The sequence below is a fragment of the Panthera onca genome, chromosome A1 (assembly GCF_046562875.1).
Source record: "Panthera onca isolate mPanOnc1 chromosome A1, mPanOnc1 haplotype 2, whole genome shotgun sequence".
Taxonomy (NCBI): domain Eukaryota; kingdom Metazoa; phylum Chordata; class Mammalia; order Carnivora; family Felidae; genus Panthera; species Panthera onca.
This window is the reverse complement of record NC_138339.1, coordinates 145505737-145532557: the sequence shown is the minus strand read 5'-3', so window position 1 is coordinate 145532557 and position 26821 is coordinate 145505737. Positions and strand designations below refer to the sequence as shown.

The 26821-nt window shown below is 46.3% G+C and overlaps 1 protein-coding gene and 1 pseudogene across 1 annotated transcript in view; both read right to left on the bottom strand.

Moving 5' to 3' along the window:
* The window catches only part of LOC132681670 (E3 ubiquitin-protein ligase TRIM36), a 32353-nt gene extending 24994 nt beyond the window's left edge, over positions 1-7359 (bottom strand). The window contains exons 1-2 of the mRNA XM_060636346.2: positions 7090-7359; positions 4780-5014 (exon numbers count right to left, since the gene is read on the bottom strand). Coding sequence (XP_060492329.1) covers positions 4780-5014; positions 7090-7116 — 262 coding nt within the window. The 5' untranslated portion in view covers positions 7117-7359. The remainder of the gene's footprint in view (positions 1-4779; positions 5015-7089) is intronic.
* A 1155-nt stretch (positions 7360-8514) lies between these two features.
* On the bottom strand, positions 8515-18624 carry LOC132681671 (E3 ubiquitin-protein ligase TRIM36-like; annotated as a pseudogene).
* Between the last annotated feature and the right edge of the window lie 8197 nt (positions 18625-26821).

Here is a 26821-nt window from a genome sequence, read left to right as displayed (position 1 = left end):
AGAATTTTGAACACTTGACCACTGATGTTTAACAACTTTACGTATACACGGTTACTCAATTTAAATCTAACACTATACTGCCTGCGGCCACACAAGCAATAAAAGCATTTTCTACCTCTCCACCCCAAAGATCTCCGTTGTGATGCTGTGAACAATGAACAGAAAGCTGGATTTAGGATTTAATTTCAAAGAAAAGATTCACAACTTGTTAACAAAAGATAAAGCAGCAACTGTGTCCTGCACATAACACAATTCTTGAATTAACACTAAGAAAATGTGTTTCTCCTTGGCACACGTGGTATTTATGAAACCATCATTGTAAAAAACATTCATCAGGCTGATCCTGGAGCCCAGAATTAAATCATTGTTGGTGCAACACTTAAGAGGCCTAAACTTTATCTTATAGATTTGCGTTTTTAAGCAATCATATTTCTGGTAACTGTTGAAAATACACAGCAATATCAAGCATCTTTTGTTTGATTTTTTTTTTAACCAATGTATTATCAACACTGCATATAAACATTGCTAAAGCAGATTTTATCCTCCTGACAAAAGGAAATACAAAATGCAGGAAAAGCCTTGCATACGTGTGACCCAAAATGTAGAGTAAAATGGCTATTTTTACATCACTGTGTTACTGTGTTATACACACAAACCTTACCCTCCTTTCAGGGCACCCTTTTAAAAATCTGTCCAATCTCCAATGCAACAATATCCAAAAGGGATATGTGAGCCCAAAAGCATCAGCCACATATGCCATTTTAAATGTTCTAGTGGCCAGATTAAAATGAAACAAGTGAAATTAATTTTAATCATACATGCTATTTATTTCACCCAATATATCCAAAATACTATCCCATCAAAATGCAAACAGAGATAAAAATCATTAGAGACATTTTATATCTTTTTTCATTCTAAGTGTGTGACATTCAGAGTATATTTTTTACTTCCAGCAATCTCAGTTCCAGCTGGCACATTTCAAGTGCTCAATAGCCACATGTGGCTTATGGCTACTATACAGGACAGTACTGGTCTAATTAATCCCTTTGGCAAACCAAGAGCAAAACCAATTTTTAGAAATCTGCTCCTCCCACACCAATTGCTCAGAATAGGATTTCCTCCCCGAGTATGTCCAAATGATGAAAACATTTTTAAAAATCTGCCAGAAGGGAAGGGGGGGGGGGGGGGTGCATTACTTCCCTATAAATTTCTCTTTCAATCTCTCCGAAGAGAAATTAGAGCCAAAGGCCCCATAACTGGAGGGTAGCATTATATTTGTGATACAGTAACTTCTATTAATTTAAAACTGGTATCATGAAAAGGAGGACAATCCTAAAATCTGCATTCATTTGAGAAGTGACTACTATACTTGGAGCCTCCCCACCCTGAGTTCTTCATCTGTATTTGTTAATTTGCTCTGTACACTCTTCTTGATGGAGGACTGTGTTCTCCATGTGTACATGAAGACTCTGTACAATGCTGGACTATATGCTTCTTAAAAAGGAGCGGTGGATCTATCTTGTTCATGCCTCTTCAGCATTGGGCCATGTCTGGCAACCAGCAGGTAAATTAAGTATTTGTTGAGCGAATGAATGAAATGCAGAAGTTCTCTGTACTGGCCGCTCATGTACAACGGGCTTGACCCACCACCCAAGGCAGAAATCCCCTCTACGGGGGGTCAAATGGTGGTCACACAACCAGTGTTTAAAATAAAGACTCCAGGGGCACCTGGGTGGCTCAGTCGGTTAAGCATCTGGCTTCGGCTGAGGTCATGATCTCGTGGTTCATGAGTTTGAGCCCCACGTTGGGCTCTGTGCTGATGGCTCAGAGCCTGGAGCCTGCTTTGGATTCTGTTTCCCTCTCTCTCTGCCCCTCCCCCACTCATGCTCATGTCTCTCCCCCCCCCCTCAATAAATAAACATTAAAAATAAAAAAATAGGGGCGCCTGGGTGGCGCAGTCGGTTAAGCGTCCGACTTCAGCCAGGTCACGATCTCGCGGTCCGTGAGTTCGAGCCCCGCGTCAGGCTCTGGGCTGATGGCTCGGAGCCTGGAGCCTGTTTCCGATTCTGTGTCTCCCTCTCTCTCTGCCCCTCCCCCGTTCATGCTCTGTCTCTCTCTGTCCCAAAAATAAATAAAAAACGTTGAAAAAAAAATTTAAAAAAAAAAAAAAATAAAAAAATAAAAAAGACTCCAAATACTGATGGCCCAAACACTGGATGGGTCACAGTCAAAGATGTGTTTTGGCTGCCCTATCCTGTTGAGTTGGCGTGGTTTTTAAATGATTTGAATTAACTACCCACATGTAAAAGATCACATGTCAAACCCACCATCAGGCTCTTGTGCGGGGGGAGGGGGAATGTCTGGCATCCCCAAACCCACTAGTGCCAAGTGGCTACTGCCCCATTAGACAAGGCGTCCATTCTAGTCTACGGTCCGGAACCATGCGCCACTGTCTCTAACAGGGGAGGCCTGGAAGACAGCTGGCTGCTGATACCTAGGCTGCTGGTTTTCCTATGGTAGCTGAGTTAACGGGAAAATGAAATCTCGTCTATCTCCATATCAAGTAAGATGAAAGGCGTTCCTGTATTTATTATGCCGGGGGGCCTGCCTCGCTAATGTGTTCACTGGGCCCTGCAGCATCTAAATCTGATCTCTTCCAGTGACAGGGATTGACAATCTCATTTTGGGAAAGCCTGTGGGGTGTGTTTTCTTACGCACCGAGCTGAAATCTGCATTCCTCTTTTACCATTCACTGATCAGGAACCTCTGTGTGAAGATCCCCAGCTTACTGTTCTCTTCCGCAAGACTGCCATCATATCCTGCGCTCTCCCCCTCTCCAAGTTAAATACTCTGACTTCCTGTAATTGCTCCTCCCAGAAGAGTTTTCTCGCTTCCCCCCCTTGGGACATGATCCCAACTGTAAGTTCTTCCTAAAGAGGGAGGAACATGTCACTAAGTCTATTTCTCATCTGGACACTATCAAGTATGATGGAATGGATCTCTTGTTCTGGACAAAAACACCACTATTACAGAATAAAAGCCACTATGGCATGCTTTGTAGAAATCCCACAACATTCGACAACCACTCCACAAGTATTTATTAAACACCCACCAAGTACTGTCAGATGAGCTCTTAAAAACAGCCATATCTCATCTTGCTAGACACATACTTCATCTGTATTTCATTCATTCTCCATATGAATCACATATAAAAACCAACCAAGTACTAAGATTAAAAACCCGCAGCAGATACAGGATTTCGTAAAATATGTACATAAGCTCAATCTAATTACAGAAATATTAGTACGTGACTAAAATTCCTCTGAATGTTAAGTACTAATATTTAATAAATACCTGCTATATATTAATATACAAAAAGTGAATTTCTCTTGGTCAGTAAGGGATCCCTAATTAGCCAGGGAGGATCTACCAACAGAATATCTCCATTTTATCTGGTAGGTGATTTCAAGCTATTGAAATGTCTCTCCTCCCTCCTCCGTGTGACAGCTAGCTCCTAGCAGGGAGGGAAACATACAAGTGATGACTTCACAATAGGCAGGACCCTCTCTGACCTCATACTCCCTACATCCGCCCACCGACTTCATGCTCCTCTTTTTATATAGGTTTCTAATTTTTTTATGTGTGCGAAATAATCTTACGAGGAATTCGTGATTACCATTTAAAGTAAAATACATGTTTTTAAAACAGCCTAATACGACTCTTAGAACAAATCCCCTCTTATCCAGTGTCTGATGGAGCACAAGGACACCAACATTGCTCTAAGAGATTCCCCATCACAGTGTGGACCAAAAGGGACAGCATTTGCTAAATGCAAGTAAGGAGGAGGAGACTCTCTTCTGATATGTTTTTTTTAACACATAAGATTAAAAAGTTATTCCTACACTGTAAGAGGGAGAAATAAACACAGTGGCCTAAAGGATCAAAACTAAAACCTCAAAGTCCAACAGTCTGGTGCCCAGAGCCACTCAAGGACTCTCCTCCAAACAAAGGGCGAACCTAACGTGACACTGCGGTATTTCTACCCAAAGCTCTGCCTCCCCTTGGTCTTCCCTCACTGCTGATTTTGGCCCTGAAATTCTCAGTGGCCCTGTTCCCAATGATTTCAAATTAGTTTTGATCTACCTTAATCCTGCAATGGATGTCCAGAAGAAAGCAACACCATCCCAAAGGGAAACAATTTACACTCTGGCTGCATAATAAGGACTCTGGCTGTATAGACAGATGTGCCACACATCTAGATCTACTTCTGTCATTACGACAGAGTTCCGCCACTATTTAGTTGATATTCAAAATTCTTCTTCTAAAACATGGATTAAAAATTGCTGAAGAAAACAGAATCCTCAGGTAGAATAAAACGATACCAAATAACCCATCTAAAAAGTCTTTTAGGAGTAGTCACTGTGGAGTCTCATCCTTTAATCGGAATATTTATTTACATATTACCAGAGACAGATGTTTCCCTAGTAAGTACTTCTGGGGTCCATTACTCCATCCCTCATATAAAGGACACCACAGGGTCAGAACATCCCCTAAATACAGTTAATAAGGGGTCTAACACAAAGCTGGTGTTCAATACCCGACTTTTAGTGTGTACCAGGACAGTGAGGAGTTCATTTTGACATTTTCAAAGAGGGAAGGGTTCCTTTACAACTAATTTTAATTAATTCACCTGGAAAGATCAACCCTCAAAGTGGCAACAGTAACTTCCCTTCCATAGACACAGCGGAAACTCCCAGACCCCAAGCTTCTGGCACATACCTGGTCTGCTAATTCTGTCAATTTTGTCCATGCTAGGAGAGGGGAGCCGGAGTCGAGGACTGCTCTGATTGGAGTTGTCCGATCCCACATCGTTGAAGGAATCGTCGAGTGTCAGCAAGAGTTCTTTTACACACTTATGACAGATACTGTGTTGACAAGGGAGAATCAACGGATGGGTAAAAAGCTCCTTGCATGCGGGGCAAATGAGCTCTCTTTCGATATTCTTAATGGTAACCTGGAGTTGAGGAAAAGAAATCAGAATCAAAATAAGTGCCTGGACCCCATTAAACATGTGTGTTCACCCTTCCAAAAGAATTAAGAATTCAGGTGTTTAATCTGAAGTCCCTTTTTGGCAACGGAATTCCGTACCATCAACCCTCACCCCCCACCTCGTAGAACAGAAGGGACACTTGACATGGTTAAAACTGAAGTATGAGAATAATCAGCACAAAATATGAGGGGCCCATAATACTTCATCTGTTATGAAGTTACTCAAATCATCATGAATTCACTGATTTAGGACATCTGAGAAATCCTACAAGTAGATCACTACAGTAAAAGGGAAGAACATGGCATACTGAGAATGAAACCATGTTCCTCCTGGGCACACTAACTCTGTGGCAAATAACAGGAGCCGGCAAAAGCTGGGTTCGCCAGTATGTTCGTGGAAGCTTCCTTGAAATCTATTTACTAGCTGTACCATCAGCAATTTTCTACATTAAATGTGACCAATTTTCATAGGCTGCAACTATAATGTAGCTAAAATGCTTCATCTCCTGGCGATGGGTATGGAAGTGGTTCTCTTAAAAGCACTTTATGAATATTGAAAGGGTGGGGAGGACTACAAAGCACCATTATTTAAGTGCTCTCCATACTACAGGCGTGCATTATTTTCCACGAGAAACACGGAGTCTCAAAGGTTAGATGACCTCATACCAGTTTTCACAACCTTTCATATGTAGTTCCTGCGAGCGCGCGCGGACGCACACGCACGCACGCACGCACACACACACACACACACACACACACCCCTCCCAAACTGCAGGTGCTATGAATCTATATTCAGCCTCCCTACCATTTTACAGTCAAATCTGAAAGTACTCCTAGACCTCGTGCAATCATTTCAACTACTGGAAACACACAGAACGTCAACATCGAGTTAATTAATTTAGTTTAACTAATTAAAAACGTATTCCCCCTGAAGTGACACTGAGTGCTTTAACAGTCCGTGACAACAGCACCACATTGAAATGCCTTTATCACCGTGGATGGGTCTTTGAAGTGTTTCTTGCTGCATCATTCAATAAATATTTAATAAAAGCCCACATCATGTCACGATTTTTTCAAATTTGGAAGACAGCCACACTTCATGGCAAAGAAAATAGAATATTCACGTCCTATGTCATTTCACCAAGAACGTGACACCCAACTGAGCCTCCAAAATAGATTCAAAGGGGATTATTCTGGGTGTCCAAAATAGGCTCTCATTTGATGGGAGGTTTACCTCCCGCTGGAAGATCTAAAATCATTTCCATCTTCCTGGTCCATAAAGCGATACGTAAGCGTTTTACCCACGACAGATACAAGACAATTCTTATCCAACAGAAAAAATGAGTTTTCCGTTTTTACATCCACCGAGGGAAACACCCTGATTAAGAGAAATGGGATGTGGCGGCTCCCACAATGAAGCTGTCTGAAAATCACTGGGGGTTCGACCGGAAACTAACAAGTTGGAAAGAACTGCCGATCCGACCCTTTCAGACAAAAACACTTTGCACCCCGACAGCTGCCAGGACAAGCCCGCCCCCCGCGCGCAAGCTGGCGAAGCCGGAGAGGAGCCTCTCCGCGCGCCGCGACCGCGAGCCGGGTGGGCCGCGCCCGCGGGGGTCCTGGCGCCGGCTCCGCGACGCTCCGGGACAAAGGACGGCCCGACACGGGCGGGGCATGCGCCCCGCGCCGCGACGGGCACCCGACTCCCGGAGGCGAATGAAGTCTACAGCCTGGACCCCATGAAAGAGCCCCTCCCGGATTGCGCGAGGTGCTCAGGTGGGCGATCGCCGCACCCGAGCGGCGCCCCCTCGCGGGCCCAGGAGACCCGGGATCCGACCCTCCGAGGCGTAGAAAGGGGGCGCCCCGGATTGCGGAACCCGGGGCGCGGAAGGCGAAGAGGAAGCGGGGCCACCCACCACACGCCCGCCCTCGCTCCTCGTGAGGCGAGGCTCCCTCTGGCTCAGGGCGGAGGAGAGAGACCCGGGCGTCCCGGCGAGCCGCCAGGGAAGCGTGAGGTGGAGGCTCCTGTCGCCCACTCACCAGCGTTTCGGAACCATCCCCTTCCATAGTAGCCTCCTGCCAGGTGTCATCAACGGCAGGGTCCAAACAGGCAGGCGGCCCCGGCAGGGTCTGGTGGGCGGGTCCCTGCGGCGGCCGGGAAGCCTGGGTTCGGAGCCAGAGGGCGAGCTGGTCGGCCGGACCCGGCCAGCGGACCGACGCGGCGAGGAGCGGGGCGGGCGAAAGCACACGCGCGGAGAGCCGAGCTGCGCTCCCTGCGACGGCCCCGGAATCCCGCCGCGCGGCCGGCTGCGGCGGCGGCTCCTGCAGACTGCGGCTGGGCTGGCGGCCGCGCGGAGACCGGGGCGCGGACGCCGCCGAGGGGCGGGACCGGGGCGGGGCGGCGCCGTCGCCCGGGCAACAGCGCCCACCGCACAAAGGGGGCGGGGCCGCGGGCGGCGGCGGGGTGGGAGTGCGGCGCGCGCCGAGGTCCGGGCTCCCTCCGCCGTCGCCACCGCCTGGGCCCCGCCCCCTCGGCCGCTCGCCCCTTCCCGGGTGGCCGCCGCCTACGCGGCCAGACGCTGTAGGAAGCCTCGGAGGGGCGGAAGTGAGGGGGCTAGGGAGGCGGAGGGCGGGGCCGGGGTGGAGCGGTCGGCAGAGTATCCGCGGACTGCAGCTCTGGCTGCTGGCCGGGCACCGCCCCTCTGCCCTTCATTTTGCTTTCCCTGCGCTTTGGTGAAGCGCGATGTGAGGCATCACCTACAAGCCCCGTTTCCCGACTCTGGACGGTCGGCGGGGGCGAGGGCGGGTCCGGGCCGCCTTCCCGGTGCCATAGCACGGAGCGCCGCAGAACAGAGCGCCGGAGGAGACGACCGGAGCGAGACCCGCCCGTCCCACCCCTTCCCGGGCCGGGGGTTCCCCTAGCGGGTCCCCGTCCCCGCCCGGCTCTTCCTCCTTCTCTTCCGGCCCAATTCGTCGGGTGAACTTCACATCCCCTAACTGGTCACGAATCACTCATATTCTCCTTCTGCTTTGGCACCCCTGGGCGCGGCGCTGGCACGCACAACACGTTGTCGCCAAGTGGCGCGGGGTAGGGGTCCAGAGCCGGCGACGCGGGAGCGCCCCTCCCCCGCCCCGGCAGCCGCCCTGCGGCTCCCCCTTGGGGACGCGGGGTGCGGGGCGCCGCGGGTCCGGGGCGGCTCCGGCACCTGCGCACCCTCGCGGTGCCTCGCCTGCTCAGGGACCAGCAGCGCGGGTTTCACCTTCCGCGGCTCTCCAGCGCGTTTCTTCTGTCTCGTTTCACGGCGAACCGAAAACGGGTTAACCTGGGGTGGTTGGAAGCCGTGTTACTGGATCACGCCACTGCCTTCCCAGCCGGCTATTTCCATCCTTACGTAGAGACAGGGAAAACGGGCGCCCTAAACAGCTGGGTGAAGGGACCTTGGAGCTGCAGCAGAGGAATCCCGTTTAGGTTTTGAAATGCTTCCCACGTATTTTCTATTTGGGAGAAGTCTCTCCGTGTGAAAAGTTCCGCCGTCTTCCCACAGCACGGTCAGCAGCGGTAGCCTCTTCTCCAACCCGGCGATTAAATACTGGGGTGGCAGTGTAGACAAGAACAGCAAAGGGCTAGAGCGGTTGTCTTTAGTGGAAAACCCTCAGTTTACAGATGAGGAGGTGTAGAGAGGATGAACGCCTTGCCAAGCAATGCCTGGACTAGTCTGATCCGGATTAATGCCCTGTCTGTGGCCCCGCGTGCTTGAGTTGAGACTGCTTCGTTCCCCCAGGTTGTGAAGCGTCCTAATCAGGAGGGAAATGAGGAAAATAACAAATACCCGCGTAATTTGGTTACCTACATCATGTACCACACCATGTCCCCATATACTTTTTAAAGACTCAGCCATTAAAAAGCATAAATCAGTGTTTGTTTTTAATACTGTTGTTTGCGTTAAATTATTCTCCTCTGGCTGTAACCTCACATCAGCCCACTTGAATAGCACTTTGGTCCAAAACGAACTAGTTAACTGAGTAAAAGAGATGAGAAGACTTCATTAACATGAGCTAAAGATTAAACTTGTATAGACAATATTTGGCCACAAATAAATTTGAAAGCTCTCCATTATGCAAATCAGACTTCAATGACATAGCATTTTCCACCTGATTCTCAAAGTTCAAATATAATCTTTTTAAAAATTTTTTTAATGTTTATTTTTATTTATTTATTTATTTATTTATTTATTGACAGAGAGAGAGCACGAGCAGGGGAGGGGCAGAGAGAGAGACAGAGACACAGAATCCTAAGGAGACTCCAGGCTCTGAGCTGTCAGCACAGAGCCGGTGGTGGGGCTTGAACCCAGGGTTGGGAGATCATGACCTGAACTGAAGTTGGGCTTAACCGACTGAGCCAACCAAGGTGCCCCAAAGTTCAAATATAATCTTAATACATTTGGCAAGAATGTGGAGAAGTAGGTACATTCAAGCTTTTTGTGTGTGACGCTGTAGACTGGTACAGCTTATTGGAAGGGAAATTTTGCACATCCTATCAAAAATGTCAAATGCGTATACCTTTGACTAAGCAATTCCACCTTTAAGAATTGTCCTACTGGGGGCGCCTGGGTGTCTCAGTCGGTTGAGCATCCATCTCTTGGACTCTTGATTTCAGCTCAGGTTATGGTCTCAAGCTTGATGGCATCGAGCCAGAGTCAGATTCTGCTTGGGATTCTCTCCTCTCTTTCTGCCCCTCACCTGCTTGTGCACACTGTCTCTTTCAAAATAAATAAACTTAAAAAAAAAATTCCTACTGAAAGACTTGCATGTGTGCACAAAAACATGTACAAAGTCCTTGTTCAAACCTTATTTAAAGAAATATCTATATTATCTATCATCCATGATGTACAACCATACCGTAGAATACTGCACAGCAGCTGAAATGAACGTACTGATGAGGAAGGATTTCTAAAAATTGTATTACAAAAGTAAAAAGCAGGGGTGCCTGGGTGCCTCAGTTGCTGGCTCAGTCGAAGTCGTCTGACTTCTGCTCAGATCATGATCTCACAGTTCGTGGGTTCAAATCCAGCTTCAGGCTCTGTGCTGACAGCTCAGAGCCTGGAGCCTGCTTCGAATTCTGTGTTTCCCTTGCTCTCTCTGCCCCTCCCTGACTCATTCTCTCTCCCCCCCCACCCCCTCTCTCTCTGAATCCAAAGCAGGCTCCAGGCTCTGAGCTGTCAGTACAGAGCCCGACCTGGGGCTCAAACCCACGAGCTATGAGATCATGACCTGAGCCGAAGTCAGACACCCAACCGACTGAGCCACCCAGGCGCCCCTAATTCTGGAAACTTTTTAATGCAATTTACATAATTAATCCATACAGATTTTGATCCATATTCATTTAAACCATTAACCCATAAATTTTGAAAAGCTTAAGGGGGGAGGGGGTGTATTAGTAGGAAGATAGCCAAATATGAAAACCACCATTCTAAACCATTCTACCCACTTTTCTAGTCATTTGTACCCCACCCTACCCACCCCCCCCTTGGCCCATACATTCTAGCTTCCCACTTACCGAGCATACCAAGATCTCTCCCAGTTCCTCAAGTTAAAATTCTGTGGGTTTGGTTGGTTTTTTGTTGTTGTTGTTGTTGTTTTTAAAGCCTCCTCTCTCCTTCCCCTCTACCTCTGGTCAGGCTTCAAATCCTCTGGTTTCTTCTCAGATCCCTGTCCTTTCTCATCCTTACAGCCAATTCCCCTGCCCACCCTGAGTCTCTGCTACCAGTGCCTAGATTACAGAAACAGCCTATCCATTAAGTATTTACAGATGACTTTCCATTCAGGTCTCTCTGTCCTTATTGCTCCATTTGCCACAGGGACAGCGTAAAGCTGTGGTCCTAGACCCTGAGAAGCGTAGTGTAGGACCATAACAGGAGGGGTATATGTGCATGCGAGTGGATTTAAATGTTTGTGTGTTGGGGGACAAGGGTTACGGGAGGGGTGATAAACTTGCAATAATACAAAAGGAGTCTAGTATACCTGAATGCCGTGCATCTTTTCTGCAGACTTTGGGAAGCTTTTGAAGGCTTTTAAGTGGGAAGGACACGAGTGATCTGTATTTTGTTTTTTAAATCATTATTCTCCCGATTTGCATTGCACATACCTCCTGTGGGTACCTACCCCTTCCTAGTTTGGAGTATCCTAGCACCTCCTTTTCCAATACTTTATCTTTTAAATTAATTAATTTTTGAGAGAGAACACAAGTGGAGGAGAGGCAGAGAGAGAAGGATTGAGATAGAATCCCAAGCAGCTCCACTCAGCACAGAGCCCAATGCGGGGCTTGAACTCTTGAACCCTGAGATCATGACCTGAGCCAAAACCAAGAGTGAGGCTCTCAATGACTGAGCCACGCAGGCACCTCTCCAATACTTTCTTTCAAAATATAGGTCAGGGGCGCCTGGTGACTCAGTTGGTTAAGCAACCAACTCTTGGTTTTGGCTTAGGTCGTGATCTCACAGTTGGTGGGACTGAGCCCCACACTGGGCTCTGCACTGACAGCGCAGAGCCTGCTAGAGCCTGCTTGTGATTCTCTGTCTCCCTCTCTCTGCCCCTCCTCCCACTCTCTCTCTCTCAAAATAAATAAACACCAAAAAATTAAAATAAAATACAGGTCAAAGTTCAACACAAGGAAGCCTACTCCATACCTATCACCGCCTCCACCAAGTTCACAGGCCTTCAGCACTCTTGCGTACATTATCTCATCCGGTGTTGCTTAATGGCTCTTCTATCACAGAGGCATGAGCTGTCTTGCATCTATATATTTCATCAAGCCCAAAAGGTCAGGGAAGGATGTTGTCAATTTTCTCCTAGTTCAGCTACCAGCAGTTGCCACTCCCAAACACACACACACACACACACACACCACCACCACCACCACCACCATTCAGGTTTGGTAAAGGAGAGAGGCTCAGTAAGTGTTCATTACCTGACATTTAAAATGTAAACCTGTTACCTTTTAGGCTATCCACTACACTTGACCTGGTTGGTCTCTTTCCATACCGACTCCTAATACCCAACAGGAGATTAAGTTCCTGGCACAGTCAGGTCCTAATGACCATGGTGCATATTTCAGTCAGTACCGTGCAACACCACTGGCTCTTAATCTGTTTGGTCTGAGATCAAACAGCCAGGGTGCCATTCCATTAACATGTGCTGAACAAGAAGTCGCAACTAGGCGATACGGCCACCTCCTCCTCCACCTTGCCCCTTATTGGGGACTCCTAGTCAATGGACAACCTGGGTACAAAATGAAGAGTCCCTAGGAACAAGACAGCAATGACGTAAATCACAGGGCTTCCCAGGAGATTGGCACATGCACTATCTACGCCAGTGGGCATCAAGAGGTTACAGGCAAAGGACAATGAATGGCAGTTATCAATCATTGACCCAAGCCTGTGACAGGCCAAGCTTACCTGTCAGAAAGTGTTTCTATGGGAACAACCTCGGGGGAGAAGAGCCAGGGAGGCCGGAAGTTCAGATGTCCATTGCCCAGCCAACTCCTCCTCATCTTTCAAGCTGCAGATCTAGACCCTTCTCCCTCCTTGGTCTCGTTTTCATTGATCAGCTCCTGACTCTGAACTCCTTTGGCACTTACAGTCTTTCCGCTCAGTTTAACACGATTACATACTCTCATTTCGTACATTAATGTTTGATGTCTTATAAGCCTTATCTTCCCTCCCTTTTAAGCTTTTGTCTGTTTGAGAGAAAATCCAATAGACACTTCCCTACTAAACAGCACCAGCCCAGTAATTTGAAATTTGATGAGAAAAACACAGCATCTCTCTGGCAGACATTTTTCCATTAATGGCAGGAGTGAACTGGCTGGTCCCCCTTGGCCAACTTGAGGTGAACAACAATATTTAGATGTTGTTAGCAGGTCCCCTTGGACTACACGTTATTCCTACACTTGGGGTTGCTAGGTTTAGCAAAAACACAGGGCACCCAGATAAGTTTGAATTTCAGACACATAATTAATTTTTTTTAGTGTAAGTATGCTCCATAAACAGCAAGGGACCTACTTCTATTAAAACAATCATTTGTTGGAGCACCTGGGTGGCTCAGTGGGTTAAGCATCTGACTTTGGCTCAGATCATGATCTCACAGTTTGTGGGTTCAAGCCACATGTCGGGCTCTGTGCTGACAGCTGGGAGCCTGGAGCCTGATTCGGATTCTGTGTCTCCCTCTCTCTCTGCCCCTCCCCCACTTGTGTACTCTATCTCTCAAAAATAAATGTTTAAAAAAATTTTAAAAACCAATTGTTTGTTGTTTATCGGCAATTCAAATGTGATTCTATATCCTGTATTTTATCTGGCTGGCAACTCCCCATCTCCACTTGTTAGTAATCACAGTTTGGATAAAGTTGTCTCAAAACCAAACTCTGCTGTCATGGCAGCTAGAGGTAATAACTTTCACTTAACAGCCTACTGTGTGCCAAGAACAGTATTAGGAACTTTCTGTAAAATACTCATTTAATCCTGGCAGTAACACTGTGAATAGGTATGATTCCCTTCAGACAGGACAGGGCTCTCCACCTTTAACCAGAGATTAAGTAATACCCTCAAGGTCACATGACCAGATACCAAAGAACCTTGAGATTCAAATTTGAGTCTCCCTCCAGCATCCCTATTGCACTGCCCACAGATAAATATACAACATGTAATTCACAGTTGCACAAAAAAATACGATTTAAGCATTATATGACTAAGTAGTTTAAGATCCTTTTTTTTTTCAAATTATCTATTGAACAAGTAAAAAAAAAAACAGGAAAATTATATTTGTGAAATTGGCTACTTTGCAAATATATTGCTAAAGTCTGAATTTTCTGTTTGCCTTTCCTACCCCCCACAACGCACACATTTCACCCTATCCCAGGATATAAAAAAATATTTTAAAGAATACTTTGCAGTGGACCCAACCTTAGCATTATCACCCAGTTTAGATTTTGGTTGTGTGAGCAAGTACCTATTGAGCCTTCTGAAACAGATCATTTGGTGGTATTTTTGTTTTGGTCCCGGGAGAGGTTTTAAGACTTTCCATTAGTCTAGATTTGAGGATTTTCTAAACCTAATTCTTTCTGAATACAAGTATCTTCTTGTTTCACAGTAAATTTTGTGCTTATGAAAGTTCTTGTAGTTTTTATGCTTCAGAGATATTCAAAATTAAAAGTAATAATTCACCAGATAATGGAATCATCGCCGTTTCTCTATCAAAGTTAAATAGTAAGCTTTCCAAAGCTGCTTTTATTCTGCTCAAACTATTATACTCCTTGGAGGTGTCTGAACAGGAACTATTGAACTATGGGAAAAACAAGTAGCATTTTCTAGGGGCGCCTGGATGGCTCAGTTGGTTAAGCGTCCAACTTTGGCTGAGGTCATGATCTCACCGTTCCTGAGTTCGAACCCCACGCCCACGTCGGGCTCTGTGCTGACAGCTCAGAGACTGGAGCCTGCTTCGGATTCTGTTCTCCCTCTCTCTCTCTGCCCTTCCCCTGCTCATGCTCTGCCTCTCTCAAATCTCAAAAATGAATAAACTTTAAAAAAACAAAAACCAAATAGTACTTTCTGACTATTTATACATAAATATAAATGTGTTAAATTGTCTAAATATAAAGAGGTACCCTAAATATAAATTCTTCCATTTGTATGGACAATTCTTCCACTGTCATCAAATCTTCATTATATGGTTCCAGAGTGTGTGATGGTGTGAAGGGAAAAGGTGAATGAGGATGATAAAAAAAAATTAATAAGCCAAACCCTTCTAGAGCCCAAAAGTTTTGAAAATATTGCTTTGAGTAATCCTGGACATGGACCACAGATTTGGAAAGGTCTATTTTAGTCCAAAGGGATGAGATACAAAAGAGACAAAAACAAACAAACAAAAGCCCAAAAAGTATCTCCCAGAAGTGGCACAAATGTCTCTGAGAGTGAAATATAAGGCGGTCCATGTACGTTGATTTTTAAGCCTCCTGAGAATTATCACAGGCATCAACTATACTTCCAGGTCATGGTTTGCTGAGCAGAAAGACCACAATGGTAGAGAATCCTGTGTCCATTAAATATTAAAGTCGTCATCACAAGAGAGTGAAATAAGCTGATCAAAATAGGTTGATCAAGTTTGTGATGCAGGTTTTAGGTTACCCTCAGATGAATGTGGCCTCACCGCCCACCCCCCCCCCCCCCACACACACACGTTCAGAGAACACACAATAAGCTAATTTAATTGGAAAGAGACACACAAGACACTGCAGCTCCCAGGAGGAGGGGGGCAGGGTTTTGGAGGTGGGAGTGAAGTGCCATTTTTTTTACTCTGTAAAACTTTGTGTAAAGTCTGTTACACTCAAACAAGCACGTATTAATGTCGTAAAGCTGTAAAGCCATCAGAGAAAAGCAAAAGCAATTAGAATGACGGTCAAGCTGTTGGTCTCAACTTTGAAGGAAAGGAAGGGAAGGGAAGGGAAGTGTGGTGGGGAGGGCAGTGGAGGAGAGTGATGGGGAGGGGAGTGAAGGGGGCAGGAAGATAATGGGCCTCTGCTCTCCTTTAACTCGGGAGACTTGGTGTCATTAGCGCCATTTCATAGTATCCTTTACACTATAAGTCTGAACTCCAAAGTGGGGTCTAACTTCCCAAAGGAAAAGAAAGCAAGTGAATCTCAACGGTCTGCTATTCATTGGCTCATGCTCGCAGAGGTATTCAGTGTCCCAATCCTGTGTAATCACACACATAAGTGGGGGGCGGGAAGTATGAGGACAGTGGGCAGAGAATAAGCTTGAGGGGAAATGGGTAGGAGGCTACTCCTAATCCCCCACCCCCACCCCATCAAAAAAAAAAAAAAAAAAAAAAAAAAAAAAGGCCCAGGGCGGAACTGTCCTGAGTTCTTACAGCAAGAGCCTGGTTCCCAACCTCAGAGATTTTCAGAAAGACACCCACGCCTCTAACCTTGGAAGTCGGTGGAGAACGCTGCTCATGTGCTTGCTGCAGGTGCTTGGCGGGAAGCCTGGTGTACAGGGTCGGCCTAGCGAGCGGGTGAGTGGCTACTGAGCGATGCAGACACCGTGGATGAAGCCAGGTTCTTCTGCTCTCCCCGTTTCATTTCAGAAAGAACAGTGTGAACACGTGGCTCACTCTGAGCGTTTGGTTTTGGTTTTATTGTAAGTGTTAAGGATTCACTAATGGTGCTGCCTTAGTTGCCTATTTGGTGTTTATGGGAAGTTCATCCGTCTGCTTCATAATCACCTGGGGTGTCGACACGCAGATCCCTGGGGCCCGCCCCAGAGCTATTCTCTCAGAACTGCAAGTTTGGGCCTGTACTGAAGGAAAGTATTAGCCAATGAATACAATTCTGATTCCCTCTGAAGAACTCACCTCTCAATCACCCCACTCCTCCCCATCAAGAGCGGTCCATTTATTTTGCAATCAGCAAAAGGCATCCTGCTTCCTCCGCACCCCCAGCCCCCAGAGATCATGGACAGCCTGGATCCTGCGGTGCACTTAAGAAAGCCGGGTTCTGACCCCTTGGCTGCAAGTCTCCTCCTTCCAAGCGGCGCTTCCTTCTTTCTGGCCCTCTCCTTTCCTCCCAGGGTGGGCCCTCCAAGGGGTGGAGCGGGCTGTGGTACGCACCCTAGGCCCAGCGGGTGGCCAAGGTTGAAGCTTCTTGGGCGACAGAAGCTTGGATGTGGTGGCCCGGGTGTTCCCACGCACGCGCCGGAGGCCCCTTCCAGGTGCAGGCTAGAGCCCAGGGTAGAAAGAAAAGTGGAAAGCGGGTCCTCCACGTGTACTTCTGGGCCCCGGGTGTCAACGGTGGGGGGCGGGGGGCGGCCCGAAGCACAGCTTCTATCTTGGAGATGTTAACCAGCATTCTATTTCAGATGAGTGTATTCCGTGTTTGCAGAACGGGAGAGAGAATCCCGGGAGGCGCGCGGTTCCCCCGGGACGCTTTCATCTGGGAGTGCGGGGACCCGCGCCGGCGCGGAGCCTTGGGACTGCCTGCCCTGAAAGCTAAAACCTGGCGCAGTTGGGGCTGGTGAGGTGTGAGCCCGAAGTTTCAGATGCTCACAGCAGGGCTGCGGGATCATCCTCCTTTCTGAAGGCTGCGCGCAGGAAGTCCTTCTCTCCCTCATGCCAGCACCTATCGAAATTCCAGGTGCAGAGGGCAAAGGCAGGCGCCGTTTCTCGCTCTCTCTCTCCGGCTGCGACTCCCGGCTGAGCGCGCCTGGCTCAGCTTTGCATTTCCCGACACCGCCGGCCGGCAAAGCACTCAGGTGCCTCCCTGGGCAGTTTCTCGGCTGCAGCGCGGAGGCCAGCCTGCCTCCAAGCTTTCTGCCTAGGCTCGGCGCCACCGGGGCCGGCCGAGGGCGTGGTCGCGAGGCAACACCGACGGCGCCAGCCCGGGTTTCGAACGGGCTCCCGGACAGGTGCCTGCCTGAAATCCGGCTCCTTGGCATTCCCCCCCCCCCCCCCCCCAGCCTCCCCTGCAAAAGCAGACTGCTTGAAATGCTCTCGGCCTCGGGCAGCGCCTACGGACCTGGAAAGAGGGCTGGCAACGCCAAGGGCCTGCGAACTGGGGTTCTGCCTTTTACCCGCCTCACGGTCGCACTGCGCGCTGAACCCGGTCCCGCCTCCCGACTGTCCACCCGCTGGTCCGACCCTCCGCTCCGCTCCGCGCTGCGCGCCTGGACGCTCGAGGTCACCTACTCGAAGTCACCACGACTGGGCAGTCCTGGGGGCGTCGAGGAGCGCCCCCGGAGGCCAACGCCCCGCCCTCCTTTCCATCTCCCGGAGCTGAGCTCGCGCCCCTCGCCGTCCCAGGAGCCCCCGCCGTCGCCCAGCTGGCCAAGTCCCCTTGGCTCATTTCAGAGATGCGGCGCGATAAAGAAAAGGCGGCTACTTTGCATTCTGCAGCTGCTGGGACGCCCTGGCTGGGAGCGCGGACCCGGGGTTCCGGTCCCCGCCCTCCGCGGGCGCTGGAAGGGACCGGGACGCCCACAGTGACAGGCCAGGTAGTGGCCGGGGTGGGGGCCCAGGCCGCGACACCGCGCGCCCCAGCACTTACCTTGCCTCTGGCTAGCAATTCCATGATGTAGCCAAACTCACTTATCTCCCCCGACTCGGTCATGGTTACGACCCTTCACAAACTCTGGAGGACCCGGACGGGTGCATCGAATTTGTTCTCCCCCCACCCTCTCTTTTTAGTCTGAGTTTTGCCAAGCGCCGCTCCAGGATGCGGTTAACGAGGCAAAACCAGCAAGCTCGGGGAAAAGCCCAAAGCGGGGTTGGGCGGGCTCGAGGCCCGAGAGGGATCCGGGCGGCCGCGTCCTGGGATCTGGGTGCAGCGGCAGGGGCAGGGCGGAGTATCTGAACAAACCAGGGCGGCGGCAGCGGCAGTGAAATGCACACCAGGCGGAGCCCCGCGCCGAGGCCCCGCCTCCTCGGGGGTCGCGGCCCGCGCGCCTCCAGCCCGGGGTCGAGCGGCTGCGGAGACAAACAGCGACACAAAAGCGGGTCCGCTCCCGGCGTGGCGCGGTCCCAGCCCAACGACACCCCCCCCCTCCGCCCTCGGGATGGTGAGAGCGGTGCCTCCTCGGATGCCGGGGAAGGTGGCCTTCCGGAGCTCCTGGCGCGAGGACTGGGGGGAAAAAAAAAAAAACCATCACACTGTCTGGAGGTGCGAGGGCAGAGAGGATGAATGCAGAGGAGGCAACAACAAAGGATCAGCCTGCCAGCGCCGGAAAAAAAAAAAAAAAAAAAATTAATGAGAGCCCAGAAAATGGCAACGCCGCGTCTCAAGTCAGCCTTCCTGAAACCCAATAGGTAACAAAGACCAAGCCCAGCGCTTCTGAGATGAGAACAAATACAAGGATTGTATTTTAAACACTCTAAGTGTGCAAGGGCGATTGTATCTCTATATCCTCCTGATACTCGACTTTCCCATAATTTAAAAAAAAAAAAAAAGCATCATTTTTGCCAGCACTGCATGAACACCCTTAGTTACGACTCACTCACTTTTCCAACAATTCGTTTCATTACCCGAGTTAAGCCTTCAGCGCATGTTTCTCACATTTTATACTTCTTTTTAAAATAGCAGCTCCCCCAGGAAGCGGGGGCTGAAATGGCCTCCCGGTCTCCTCCCTGCTTCATTCATACCTGACAATCTTTGCTTCCCTTGAAAATAATACTTGGCTTAACAAGTCTGCCCTGGTCTATTACTCCCCTGTGGGCTGTCTCTTATCTTCCTCGGAAAGGAGGAAAGCGATAAGGGCTTGAGTTTTCCCCCAAAAACAAAATCAGCCAGCGATAATTGGATTAGACACAAACACAAGATTTACTACAGGAGTGAAGCCACTTTCCTTAAGCAGGTTGGCATCGTGCTGAGCTTGGGCTCAGCACCAGTGGGCAGGGTGGTGTATGGAAAGGACCCATTTTGCAGGCACAGGGCAGCTTTCGAGGCTCCATAATACACGGGGGCGGGGGGGGGGGGGGGTCCTCTTGGGCTCTTCTGTTGTTGGTCATGTTCTGACTTCTCTCCTCTGGCCCAGAGAGCTGTGTTTCTTCCCCCACCCACCCCCCACCCTGGTCCCTACACACCTCTCCTTAAAGCTTCAATAATGTTGCTCCTTAACTGTTCTAATCATAACTTTCCTACTTCTTCAATGTGTTACATTCCTCTATGAGCTGATGCTGACTCTTGATTGGAGCAAAGCAGCAAAAGATAAGGCACTAGGTGTTTGGGGCTGAGTAGGAGGTCAGACACAATCATAATACTTCTTGCTTGGAAGCTTCTTGTCCTCAAGTTCTGGAGAACCTCCTGTGTTCTCTTTGCTTCTATAATAAAACTAGCAGGATTCTTTAAAAAAATTTTTTAATGTTTATTTTTATTTTTGAGAGAGAGAGAGCACAAACGGGGAAGGGCAGAGACAGAGGGAGACACAGGATCCAAAGCAGGCTCCAGGCTCTGAGCTGTCAGCACAGAGCCTAATGCAGGTCTCGAACCCATGAACCGTGAGATCATGACCTGAGCCGAAGTTGGATGCTTAATGGACTGAGCCACCCAGGTGCCCCAAAATACTAGCAGGATTCTAACACATCCATAGCATTTATGAACAGATTCTTCCCTAACATTAGCAATAGCCAACAGATTACCAGAAAGAGGCACTGCTCTAAAAGTGAAAGTTTTTCATGCCCCAGAATGGAATCTGGCACATAATAAAAACCACAGTGTTAGAACTGAACTAGTCTTCCGTCTGCATGAAAAGCAAGAGGGAGGAAAGTTGAGACAAAGGGGCATACAAGCCAAATGTTTCCTCTTAAAAAGCTTTCCCCCAAACCCCATCCAATGACTTCCACTTACATATCCCTTGTGAGAACTGGGTCATATGTCCACCCCTAGCTTCAAGGAAGGTTGGGAAGGTGATTATTTTACTCTGGGAGCATTGCCACTGTAAACAAAATCAAGGACTTGCTAGTAAGGAAGAAGAAGAAACAGATATTGGATAGGAAATTGTTAGTTTCTGCTATCCCTTGGGTAAGTCCATTCAATTTTCTGAGTTTCAGCTTTCCCTTCTGTAAAATGACCAGTTTGGAACTAAACAGTCTCTAACCCTCCCTGGTCTTAACGCTAAGATCTCTGATCTAAGGATCCCTTTGCCATCTGGCAGCACCAGCACTTTTCCCTGAAAAAAAAGTTGCTATTGTCAAAGGTCTGTCCACCTGACCGCAGAAACACCCCAGGCAAAATATCATTCTCAGTTGCCTGGATTCCTACCCAAGACCAAGATAGTGGTGGAGACAAGGGTCTTAGAATCAGTTGCTCAGCAACAAGGAGAAGAAGTGCCCGTGAGAGTCCAGATCAGTGTTCAGAAATTACAACCTGGGTTAGATCCTGGAGTTTACGCCGACGCCTGGTGGTATTTACCACTCTTTATGGTTGGCAGTGTGTGAGGCACTATGGAGCATTCAAAACCTTTCAAAGTGGGGCGCCTGGCTAGCTCAGTTGGTAGAGCATGTGACTCTTAATCTCAGTGTCGTGAGTTTGAGCCCCACGTTGGGTGTGGAGCAAAGACCTTTCAAAGATGACAGGCATACAAAATAAAGACCACAAAAATCTCTCCTGAAATTCTAAGCATGAACCTCAAAGACACAGGGACAGACAGTCAACAGGTACCAAACAAAAGTGTGGTTTATCATTGCTTTTCTAAGAACAAATGAAGATTAATATGATAAACACTGATATCAATTAAACTTCATTCCCCAAAGGAACCAAAATTAAGAAGAAGATTAACTGGGGCGCTTGGGTGGCTCAGCCTATTAAAGTGAACGACTCTTGATCTCAGGTCATGACCTCAGGGTTCACGAGTTCAAGCCCCACATCCAGTTCTACGCTGGCTGTTGGCTCAGAGCCCGCTTGGGATTCTGTCTCTCCTTCTCTCTGCCCCTCCCTCACTTGTGCACCCACACACTGCACTTTCTCTTGCAAAATAAATAAATAAATTTTTTAAAAAAGTTAATTCACATTTCTTAAATATCACGAAATTAACATGACAGATGCTGCTTCACAGGGAGCTTTCCTACCTAAGAGAAAGGTATTTAACAGTGGGATTATGTAATGTGTGAATTTTTCACACAGAGAGGACTAGCGATGCTAAATGGGTCACTTGCTGTGGGAAACCCTCTAATTGCCAACCTCCATCTAACAGAGAAGGACTTCAATGCAACTGCTCCAATACCGTGCCAATTACTGAAGTAAACATAACGCATACGCAGTCTTGACTTCATTTTCACCCCTAACACCCTACTTTCTCCTTCTGAGGGTAAACAACATGATACATTAAGAGTTTTAACAAATACTGACAGAAAACATATTTCAAGTTTTTCTTAAACTGTGGACACAAATAGGTGTGGAGGTTTAGAAGGTTGAAATCTATGATGAATGCGTAGCAGTTTAAGAGTTAGAGGCTGGAATAAGAAATCTAAAAAAGATCTCGGTTTTGGTAAACCCTTGGTTTTTATTTCAAAAGTACAAGCAGAAAAATGTGGCTTTCTGACAAAAATGCATCCTAGCACCTGTACCCAGAAAGGTCATTTTAAAAACCCAAATCTTTTTTTTTTTTTTAATTTTTTAATGTTTTGTTTCTTTTTGAGAGAGCAAGAGAGACAGAGCGTGAGCAAGGGAGAGGCAGAGAGCAAGGGAGACACAGAATCTGAAGCAGGCTCCAGGCTCTGAGCTGTCAGCACAGAGCCTGATGTGGGGCTTGAACTCACAAGACGTGAGATCATGACCCAAGCTGAAGTTGGATGCTTAACTGACTGAGCCACCCGGGTGCCCTGAAATTGTTTTTTTTAAACAGCTTTGTTGAAGTATGATTTACATTCTGTAAAATCCACCAATGTAAGTGTCCACTGTAAGTGGACAGTTTTTTAAATTAAATTATAGAGTTATGCAAGCATCCCATAATCCAGGTTGGTTTTTTTTTTTTGACATTTATTTATTCATTTATTTTGAGAGAGAGAGAGAGATGAAGCGCTTGATCCCATGAACCATGAGACAAAATCAAAAGTCAGATGCCCCCCACAATCCAGTTTTAAAACACTGGAATATCTCTCCATTTATTGAGATTGTCTTTAACGTCTCTTAGCTATGCTTAATAGCTTTGGGTGTTGGAAGCACTGTACTCCTTTTGGTAAATGATTTCTTAATTTCATTTTTGGGTTGCTCATTGCTTGCATATAGAAATACAACTAATAATTGCATAATGAACTTGTATCTTGCAATGTTACCAAACTCATTTATTAATTCTAATAGGTTTTATTTGTAGATTCCTTATCATACTATGTATAATTAAACAAGTTTTACTTTTCCCTTTCCAAACTTTATACCTTTATTTTTCTCACCTATTGCTCTGAATAGCACCTTCAGCACAATATTAAGTCAACATGACAACAGTGGACATCCTTGCCTTATTCCCAATCACAGAAGAGAAGCATTCTGTCTTTAACCATTAAGTACTGATTTACCTATATTTCACAAATTTTCATATGTTGTGTTTTTGTTTTCCTTCAGTGAGAAATATTTTCTAAATTACCCATGTGGTTTCTTCACAAATTCCAAACTCCTAAATATTTTAGATTTCTCATGTTTCTATACTGACTTCCAATCTAATGCTGTTTTGAACAAAAACCATCCTTTAACTGATTTCTGTTTTTAAAATATATTGAGGCTTGGGGTGCCTGGGTGGGTCAGTTGGTTAAGCATCCAACTCTTGGTTTCAGCTCAGGTCGTGATCTTGTGGTTTTATGAATTCAAGCCCCACATCAGGGTCTGCGCTGGCAGCTGGGAGCCTGCTTAGGATTCTCTCTCTCCCTCTCTCTCTCTGCCCTTCCCCCACTCACACTGTCTCTGTCTCTCTCAACATAAATAAACAAACTTAAAAAGACTTTTTTAATATATTGAAGCCTTTTTGTGGTCTAACATGGGAGTTAGCAATTTTTTTCTTAATGGGTGAGATATAATTAAACATTAAGTGGGTCTTCTGTTGATTTTGGCTCAGGTCATGATCTTGGGGTTTGTGGGATCAAGCCTCACGTCGGGCTCCAAGTTGACAGCATGAAGCCTGCTTGGGATTCTCTCTCCCCCCCCCTCCCCCTACCCCACTCATATTCTCTCCCCCCCCCCAAAATAAATAAACTTAAAAATAAGATGTTGAACATCATCAGTCATTAGAGAAATACAAATCAAAACCACAATTGATTCCACTTCATATACCTCTTAGGAGAGCTATAATTAAAACAAACAAACAAAACTGGAAAATAAGTGCCAGTGACAATATGGAGAAATTGGAACCCGTGACTGCTGCAAATGTAAAATGGTAGAGTCATTTGAGAAACAGTTTGATGATCCTGCCAAAAGTTAAACAAAAAATTACCAAAGAACCCAGCAATTCCAATTCTAGTGATAGACCCCAAAGTACTGAAAACAGAGACATAAACAGATACTTATTCACAAATGTTCACTGCCACTCTCTGTACAATAATCAAAAGATAGAGGGTCACCTGGTGGCTCAGTGAGTTGAGTATCAGACTCTTGGTTTCTGCTCAGGTCATGACTTCACTGTTCATGAGTTGGAGCCCCATGTCAGGCTCTGCGCTGACAGCATGGAGCCTGCTTTCTATTCTCTCTCTCTCCCTCTCTCTCTGTCCCTCCCCTGCTGACACTTTCTCTCTCTCTCTCTCTCAAAATAAATAAATAAACTTAAAAAAAAAAAAGATAGATAGAAACAAGCCAAGTGTTGATCCATAGATGAAAGGTAAACAAAGTGTGGTATATACATATAATGGATTATTACTTGGCGATAAAGTGGAATGAAATTCTGATATATGCTACAATATGTCCAATGCTACAATGGACCTTGAAAACATGCTAAGTGAAATAAGCCAGATATAGAAGGTCAAATATTATATGATTTCACATATATGAGATATCTAGAATAAGCCAATTCATAGGGATAGAACGTAGATGAGAGGGGCTGGGAGTGGGGTAGGGAATGGGGAGTTAACTCTTTAATGGATACAGAGTTTATGTCGGGGAGGATGAAAAGGTTTTGGATGTAGTTAATGGTGATGGGTGCACATCATGAATGTAATTAATGCTGCTGAATTGCACACTTAAAAATGGTTTAAGGGGCGCCTGGGTGGCTCAGTCAGTTAAGCGTCTGACTTCGGCTCAGGTCATGATCTCATGGTTCATGGGTTTGAGCCCCACATCAGGCTCTGTGCTAACAGCTTGGAGCCTGGAGCTTGCTTCGGATTCTGTGTTTCCCTCTCTCTCTGCCCTTCTCCCACTCCCACTCTGTCTCTGTCTCTCTCTCTCTCAAAAATGAATTAAAAATTTTTTTCTTTAATGGTTTAAAAAATTTAGGTGGCTGGCCCTTGGGCTGTAGCTTATTGACCCCAGTCTAGACTATCATCTCTGTGAGGCAATATTCCACGTGTGCTTCAAAAGAGCGTGTGTTCTGCTGCTGGTAGAGTGTTCCACAAATCAGTTAGGTAAGGCTGGTTTCTTATGTCTTTGTTCTACTGCTGCTCCTCCTCCTCCTCCTTCTTCTTTTTATTTATTTTATTCTTCTATTTATTTTATTTTTGAGAGAGAGACAGAGACAGAGTCAGAGACAGGCAATTTTAAGCAGGTTGTACACTGGTCAGTGCAGAGTCTGATGCAGGGCTTGACTGCATCATGAACATCTCTCATGAACTGTGAGATCATGACCTGAGCCAAAAGCAAGAGTTGGATGCTCAACTGACTGAGCCACCCAAGCACCCCTCTCTTTTTCTGTCTTCTTTTGTGTTAAATATTTTTTAGTATACCTGTCCCCTTCTTCCATTGATTTTTAACAAAACTGTTATTTCGTAGGAGTTATTGCAGGAATTATAATGTAAATATTCACTGGTCACAATCTATAATAGGTTAATACTGACTTAAATTCTGGTAAAACATGGCAACTTTACAATACAGTTCCAATCCTCCTTCCTTTATTGTCTATTACATATCCCATCTATACATGTTATAAACCCAGCAATACAGTGTTATGATTATCACTTTACACAATCTAACAAAAGACTATGTGTTCTTTAAAGAAATTAAGGGCAAAGGAAAAACTGATTTACTCACATGTTTATAATATCTGGTGTTCAACATTTCTTGTTATTTGTAAGCATCTCCTTTCATCCTGAAGACTCCCTGCAGGGTACCTTGTAAGACAACCTATTAGCCATGAACTCCTTCAATCTTTTAATTAATCTGTAAATCCAAACCAATCACAATAAAAATCTCAGTCATTGTCCAGGAACTGTCACATTAATTCTAAAGTTAATTCAAAAGAGAAATGCATGGGGCGCCTGGGTGGCTCAGTCGGTTAAGCATTTGAGGACTTGGGCTCAGGTCATGATCTCATGGCTCCTGAGTTCGAGCCCCACATCCAGATCTGCACTGTCTAGATTAAAAACCCACGATCAGATTGTACGTGATTTATACTTATTTACTAAATCATACAGGTGACATTTAGAATCAGGAGTGAAAGGACAGACCGATCAAATACTGATGAGAAAAGTCTGTACAACAAAAGATACCAAAGATAAAAGACATGAGACAGACTGGAAGAAAATATTTGCAATATACACAACAGATAAAAGGGCACATTTAAGAATACTTAAATAATGTCCTATAAATCAATAAGCAAAAAACAAGTAGCCCAGAAGAAAAATGGGTAAGGGATATGGACAGATTATCTGTAAATGAGAGAAAACAAATGACTGGTAAACATAAAAAGATGCAGAGCCACAAAAGCCATCAGGGAAACAGAAATAAAAACAATGACAGGTCACCATTCATTCATTAGATTATCAGAAATTAAAAGGAATTGAAAATACAAATTTTTGTACGAGTATAAGGAAAGATGTACCTTTAAGAACTTTCGGCATTGGGTATTGAAACAGCCATTTTGGAGGGCAATTTGGCAACAGAGATCACAGTGTTAAATGAACCAGAAATTCCACTTTTCAGTGGAAGCGTCTCTTCAGAGAAGCATCTAGCAAGGAGGCATGTATAAATATGTTCGTTGCAACATTGTCTATAATGGTAAATCACTGGAAGAAATTTACTTTTCACTCATGAAGGAGTGTTTGGATAATTTATGCTATACCCAATCTCCAGATTCTGTATAGCATACAAATTTTATATATATAA